Source organism: Haliotis asinina, chromosome 1 (assembly GCF_037392515.1).
Source record: "Haliotis asinina isolate JCU_RB_2024 chromosome 1, JCU_Hal_asi_v2, whole genome shotgun sequence".
NCBI lineage: Eukaryota > Metazoa > Mollusca > Gastropoda > Lepetellida > Haliotidae > Haliotis > Haliotis asinina.
In genome coordinates, this window is record NC_090280.1 from 84,265,641 (window position 1) to 84,273,688 (window position 8,048).

An 8,048-nucleotide genomic window follows, 5' to 3' on the forward strand; every position below is an offset into this window, starting at 1 on the left:
CAGCACAGAAATTAAACCGATATCGCAGTCGCTCTATGTGCTCTTTTACCAAGTCGCCTTATCACCTCGAGTCTGCCTCCAATGTTTCAAGATTGAAATACGGCTATTGTCTGTCTCACAGTCCCCGAACCACACTATTTTACCTACTGTTTAGCCCTCTCTACAATCCTGAAGCCCTAAAATAAGCAAGTCTAAAAGTGTGTCCCATAGTCCCTGAACCGCACTATTTTAATTGCCTAAACAATTTAGTAATAAAATGTTGAATGGCAAGTAGATCCCATCTTCCATGAATGCTTTGCACCACGAAGTGATAACAGGTATAAATCTAAAATGTTGAGACGTAGAAAGCGGTCATGGCGCTATCACGCCGCGATAACCCAGTACATGCATACCTGAACACTTCACAGGCCAATCACAAGTAGAAAAGGTTGTGCCATACAGAGGGAGCATGTACACATCACACTAACGGACAAGGGTTGCTCATAGTTGTTTGTACACCTCGAAAATGAGCATGTATTTCTTGTTGCTGATCTGCATCTCCCTGGTCTGCTGCTGTAACTGTCAGGAGAATTTTGTGTCTGTCATACAGAGATTGCACCAGTTGGAGGAGGAACTGTTTCACAATAAGGCTGATATGATTCGTGTGGAGAAAAGGATACGAAATATCATAGACGCTGTGAAGACATCACTGAGAGTTGAGTTAAAGGAAACCATACGGGATCAAGTGAGAGAGACAATGAGTGAGATTGTACAAGGAGAGACGTTTCGTGACACGGTGAAAAGTGAGGTTGTCTCTGGATTAAGGCATGTGAAACGGGGCTACCATCAAATGAAGAGGCAGTGGCATCACGTCTCCAGATCACTGAAAGACTTCCAGGACGAGACGGCTACATTTCATGAATTTGTGCTGGAGAAGGTAGATCTTTTGAATGGACAGAACACAAGTGATACCTGCGCAAACGATAACTTCAGATTAGAATTGGAACTACAAACGAGTAACGTTTCTGTTACTGAACTCAAGCATGATAACGAACGGTTACTGGAGTTAAATAAGACGTGTCAATTTAAACTATCCCAACTGAAAACAGTTCTGTCTGTGTCTGTTTTTTTCGAAGCAGGTGATCTTGGTAACTCTACATCAACGTCACCAGCACTTACAAAGTTAGTGGCAACAACCAGTCCACCTGTGATGACAGCATCATTGAAGACACCCAGGCGAGAGGAGGAGAAAAATAGGATTCTGATTGCTTCTATCTGGTCAAGCACTAACCAACAATTCCGTCAACTCAACCTCCATAATGGTTCCCTCAGTGTTTATCCGTATCACAACCTGGCGAATGTTAACTGCATTGCGTATTTAGTAAAGACAAGAGAACTTCTGATTGCTTTATACAATCCTTACAGGATATTAGCATCTGCCCTTGATACAAATCAAATGAGATTACTGAGAGAAGGCGTAGGTACCTATGGCATGGCAGTGGATGATGGATGGGGTGTGGTATTTATGGGGATATTTCGTCCAAAAGTCTCAATCACCCGCATGTCAACACTAGGAGAGGACTTTACTACCGTCATTGACTCAGCCAATTATGGACCTCCTCCACGGCAGATAACTCTTGACACAAGAAGAAAGAAAATATATTGGTGTAATTTTAAGAAACTCTTCACGATGACATATAATGGTGAAGATTTGACAACATTAGCCACAGGAAGTTTCATGTTTGCTGTGACACTAGATCAGACAGCAAGCGTGTTGTATTATAGCAAGGGGAACGAACTGATGAGGATGACGGTGTCCAGTAATGTCAGTACAAGTGTGAACATATTGGACGATATGCCTCTGAACATGGGGCTGTATAGAGGCATAATCTACTACAGTAGCTTCAGTACTGATGCAGTGCTGGGAACAGTTAATGTGACACATATATCTGAGGCGTATAGTCTTGAGTCAAAACGCATTAAGGGTTTTTTAAATCCGTACGTGTGTTTGATTCCCTGAATCTGAAAATGAAATTGTACCATGTATTTCGATTAGGATTGATCGTTCGGTCTTTAAAATCACAGCAACTACGTCTAATGTGTCAAGAGCATCATCACTAATCTGGTATCAACAGAAAGGAACAAGATTGGAGTCCCTTGATTTTTTTACAAATAGCAATAATACATACAGTGCACCTTTCCTATCAGCTTCCAAGTTATTCATTATATGTATGTGTAAGAAAATCATGCTTGAAACAAATGATTGAGTCTGTTCAACTTCCTTTTACTTTAAAATTTGGTGTACTTCTATATTCTGTCTTTTATGTCACAAAGTGCAGTTGCTATGTAATGACAGACACGTTCTCTGAAAGCCTTGCAATGGATGCTACGTTGTCTTATATATACTTATGTAGCAACGATTCACACTTTCAATTCGAGAAAAGTAAAAGTAAAAGACATGTAGCAAAAGCACAAAAAGTGACACTGTGTAAGCATACACGTACTGTATTTTGCTTACAGGCTGCGATAAGTGCCTTGATTCAGATAAAAAACACACTTAAACCAGGGCTTAGTTAATGTCACTTTACTCTAGTTAGAACAGATTTTCAGCAATTAGTGTTTAGCACAAGAGTCGATGACTTGGTTGACGCGTGTCATCGTATGCCAGTGGCCAATATTATGTTCATGAGGTCACTCACTTGAAAATGTGGTTATTTACAGATCATTGTCATACTGTTTGCAAATTGCTGAACAGAAATTTTGAAAATATTTTTTATGATATAATATGGAAAGACTCTTTTCAAAGATATTGTCGTCCGTAGTTTGTAACACATTTTTCTGCAATTTTGAACAGCATCTATTGGTCCTTGGTCGTGTTGGATGTTTTGACCGTAATGTCATATACCGTAACTGTCAACCTCCTAATTCAGTAATAATAAATATTGCGTCCGCAGCAGTAGGTGAAAAATGCTAGTTGACCACTATCGTGGCCATTGTTGTGGCATGGTTTTGTACATTTTGTAGAATGAGAATGAATAGAATCGGATCTCATGTGCATTGCCTCCATGAAATATATATATTATTGAAGTTTGAATTATGATTTTGTATGTATTACACTATCCATAGACATTGTATTTGCTCTGTTTCTTCATTTATGGCTGTGTTCGTCTGTGTTTCCTTTGCTTTAAATAGTATTGATTTTTAAACTATGAGCACTACAAAACCAAACTGTTAGCTTGAAACATTTGTTTGATGTTTGTTGGTTCACTTTTCCAATGAACTTAACGTATACAAACATGTATGCACAAAGATAAAGACAGACACGCTTGTTAGGTCGAAAATGCCCACCTGCTGTTATTTGAAGTATGGTGACCTCGGTGAAACATTGTCCCGATTTGATTATGTTTATGAATGCAAATATGTTATAAAATGAGGAGTTGCCAGAACGTGACATGTATTGTGCATGACAGTAAAACAACGTGACATGTAATGTGCCTTATAGTAAAACAACATGACATGTAATGTGCCTTACAGTAAAACAACATGATATTGATGGAGACGTGTGCGGAGAACATGGAGATGTATGGAGAACATTAGGATGTGTGGAGAACAGCATTGTAATAAATGAACTAAATGTCTTTCTTGGCTTGGTCATCTCCCCTGTAACCCCCAGCAACCCCCATACACGTGTGATTTGTTAAACAAACAAACAAACCACGTGTGATGCTGCTGGTGCTTGGCCCGGGTGATACCGGTTTAGAAATGCCAGCTGGCATAGATGCCATCACAATGGATACCATACTGTAACATATCGTACTCCATCCGCTGCATAATACACCGAGGACTAGACAGGGTAACAATAAGAACCATATTTTAACATTTTAAGTATAACTCGGCCAAGGATCAATACCACTAGCCTTCAGCTCTCCTGTCAAACGCTCTAGCCACTGAACCACGCAGGGAGGGGAGTGTGTACGTCCTTTTTACGAAACTGACACATTGCCTTAATTAAGGATAGTTTTTGTTTAAAAAAATGATCAATGTTTCGTACTTCAGAGCACTCCAAGCATAACAATACAAAAGAGGCGTGAGGCATATCGACGATTGTTATTTTACGCTAAGATAAGATACTCCCACAAAGTCAAAAGCCAATCAACAAAGAGTAGATTCTGAACCAGAATAGAGTTCCGGACACGTAACTTGTGTAACATGAAATGAGTGAAACTGCAGGCCCTATTGTGATGCTGTGTCTGTCCTTCCTGGCTTCATATATCATTGGTTGTTTGTTTGGTTGGTTGGTTTGTCTCTCTTCTTGTTTGCTGTTTAACGTTTAGCAGTGCTCCCGCTATATGGAATCGGCTTGTGAATAATGGAATCTGGACCAGACAATCCAATGATCAACAGTAATTAACATCCATCTACGCAATGAGAACTCAACAAGGATCCCTTTAGACACGTTTACGACAATCATGGCTTGCTGAAGACCAATTCTAACCTGGATATTCACAAGTATAAAGATAACGCGAGATGGCTTGAGCGGTCCTGATACAAATATAAAATATAGTAAACAAACAGGAGTGGTGTTTCCTCGGATGTTAATGGCATTATACAACAGTCACTTGTGTTGAAAGTAGTACGCGCAACCTTTCATTTGAAATACATGAAATAACACGTAACCAGTTCAACCAATCATAATGCCAGAATGACAACATATACATTTAATTATGTTACCAAGCCTCAAACATACATCACAAAGGTTCTCTATGTATTGTGAATATTTAGAAAAGAGGTGAAATAAATCTCTCATGCGTTTCTTTAATTTTTTAGAAAGAAATAATTTCGAGCCCAAAATGTTAAGTCTCTAATGCGAAAAAAAATGTATAACAACATGCTCTATATAACAACTTCAACAAAATCTTAGTCGAAAAAATACTCCCGTTATTTTGAATGGTAGCCCTGTTTTTGTGAGACTGTTCTGGACTGAGATAAATATGATAAGGTATTTCCGTCTCTCTCCGGATAAACAATGATTGTAGCTGGAGGAAAGTAACCTCCCTGTCAGCAGTAGATGGAGAGTGATTTGTTACTGTGTTCCTAGAGGTGTGACAGCACCGACATCCTGGCATATCCGCACTGGCTGCTGTGGGTGGAGATCCTCTGTTTCACTAAGACTAAGCAGTATGAAGTACAGGTATCATGCATAACGTCGTGCACAACTACGTCAATGCGCCGAGGCATTGTCAGATTTAGTTACCGAAGGTGTATATTTTCACCCAGAAAGCCATAGGCGCACAACGTCAGTTCGGATTAATTACTGCTGTCCATCAACTGTCATTGCTATCGCAAACTAGATAGTTCGGTAAGGTGGGAACTGTTTGTATGTATGGGGTGACAGAGGCTATAGATCCTAACACCATGTGGACTCCGGGGTTTTATACGTGTTGCTCACTGTGTTGTCTGGTCCAGACTAGGCTTTTGTCTCATTAATCGTCGTATTCTTAACTTTGGTCCCTTCACCTCAGACCTATTCCTTCTCCTTGTCATCACTTTCTGTGTCCACATCTTTGGTATGAGAAATTGCAATTTCCATCTGTCAGTTATCCTGCATTTCAGCTTCCACCCCCGTCAACATTTTTTGATTGCAACCCTATAATTTCGACTATTTCCTTGTGTTGATTAAAGATTAAGATTGTAGATTTCTTTTTTTCCCCCATTTTCAGGATATAATTAAAAGACATTCTTTGTGGGTATTCTTTCACGTTTAACACATTACTGATTATTTATTGAACGTGTCATGTGACTTCATCTTTATTGTTCAGACTTTTCATTTCAATCTGTTTCAACGTGAAGCTGAGACATATCTGATGAGCTTTCAAAGAGCATAGCAAATCGAATATTTCGCTTCTTAGACGCGAATCCATATTAAGGACACAGAAAATAATTGCCAATCGTGTTTTTGAGACATAAAAGCCGTCATGTATGGATCTGAAGAACGATCTGGAAATGTACCGACTAAGGCGCGGGTCACACCGGAAGTCAGGTCGATGATTAAGAGGTCAGTAATAAATGTGTCTCATACAACTAATAATTCGACTAAAATATAACAGTGTGTATACGAGAAACAGTATAGTTACACATGAAACTACATTTGTAAAAGAACAGACGGATGTGAGGAACTGTTTGGGGCTTCCGTCCCATTCCCACAGGTTGTTCTAATGTATGTATCGAAGCACGGCTATAACGACTAAGAAGTACGGGATCCTGTCGAGTTTGGATATATAACCGTAGTGTCCACTACGTGCATGGGTTGCCTCAGCTTTATCAGTTGTTTGTGAATTGTTGCCGTTTGGTAATTGAGGGTGTTGACTAGTAATTTAACAAAGACGCATTGTAGGAGAGTGTGTGAGTGAATTTAGATTTGCGCCGCACTCAGCAATATTCCACCTATATGGTGGCGGTCTGGATCAGACAGTCCAGTGATCAACAGCATGAGCATCGTTTTGTGCAACTGGGAACCGATGACATGCGTCAACTAAGTCAACGAGCCTGACCACCCGATCTCATTAGTGGCCCCTTACGACAAGCATAGTGGCCCCTTACGACAAGCATTGGTTGCTGAAGGCCCATTCTATCCCGGGTCTTCACGGGTCGTTATAGGTAGTGCAGGTAGTATGAATAACATATTAAGATGAATAAAACGTTCATATTTGTGGACATTAATCAATCCATGACTCTGTTTTCGAGGTCAGGCACACATTTAATGTTTGGGTAGTTTGCACATGCTCCGGACAATCTGAATGGGTAAGGAGAAGGATGCACTGTTTTCACTTTCTTCAGGCAATCTGAATAGCTAAGCAGAAAGAAGCAATGTTTGAGAAGTCTCCATGTTCTCCTGGCGATATAGGTAAAAAGAAAGATGTAGTGTTTGGGCAGTCGCGATGCTCTGCGGGCAGTCTGAATGGGTAAGGAGAATGATGCAGTGTTTGAGGACTTTTCATGTTGTTTGGGCGATATGGGTAATCAGAAGGATGAAGTGTTTGGGTGATCCTAACATTACCTGGACAGTCAAAGTAACAAGAAACACACTATGTGGGTAGTCTTTACCTTCTCCGCGTAGTCTGCGTAACAAGAAAGACGCACTGTTTTGGTTTTCATCACGGTTCCTGATTCCAGGTGGACTGCGATTGAAACAAAGCGATCCTGCAAATATGAGAACAAAGTTTACCGGCAACATGTGAGGATATAGTGATCCTGCAGACTGGTGCAGACTGGTGCAAGTTGGTGCAAATAAGCGTACATCTAATTGCCCGGTTTCAGAAGCAACGGTATATCTAACTAGCCCTGATTCAGTAATACCTGTACACCCAAATGCGTATGTAAAGGTACTCAGAAATATATGTACATCTAACTGCTTTGTTTCAGAAATATATGTACATCTGACTGCTTTGTTTCATAAATAAATGTACATCTAACTGCTTTGTTTCAGAACTATATGTACATCTAACTGCTTTGTTTCAGAAATATATGTACATCTAACTGCTTTGTTTAAAAACATGTATGCACATCTAACTGCTTTATTTCAGAAATATATGTACATCTAACTGCTTTGTTTCATAAATATATGTACATCTAACTGCTTTGTTTCAGAAATATATGTACATCTAACTGCTTTATTTCAGAAATATATGTACATCTAACTGCTTTATTTCAGAAATATATGTACATCTAACTGCTTTGTTTCAGAAATATATGTACATCTAACTGCTTTGTTTCAGAAATATATGTACATCTAACTGCTTTATTTCAGAAATATATGTACATCTAACTGCTTTGTTTCAGAAATATATGTACATCTAACTGCTTTGTTTCAGAACTATATGTACATCTAACTGCTTTGTTTCAGAACTATATGTACATCTAACTGCTTTGTTTCAGAACTATATGTACATCTAACTGCTTTGTTTAAAACATGTATGCACATCTAACTGCTTTGTTTCAGAAATATATGTACATCTAACTGCTATATTTCAGAAATATATGTACATCTAACTGCTTTATTTCAGAAATAT

General features: G+C 39.2%; 1 protein-coding gene across 1 annotated transcript; it reads left to right on the plus strand.

Moving 5' to 3' along the window:
* The first annotated feature begins 505 nt into the window (after positions 1-505).
* Positions 506-1,999, plus strand: LOC137276606 (uncharacterized). Its single transcript, XM_067808233.1, has one exon. It carries the CDS (start codon positions 506-508, stop codon positions 1,997-1,999), a length of 1,494 nt encoding a protein of 497 aa, XP_067664334.1.
* Positions 2,000-8,048: the final 6,049 nt, after the last annotated feature.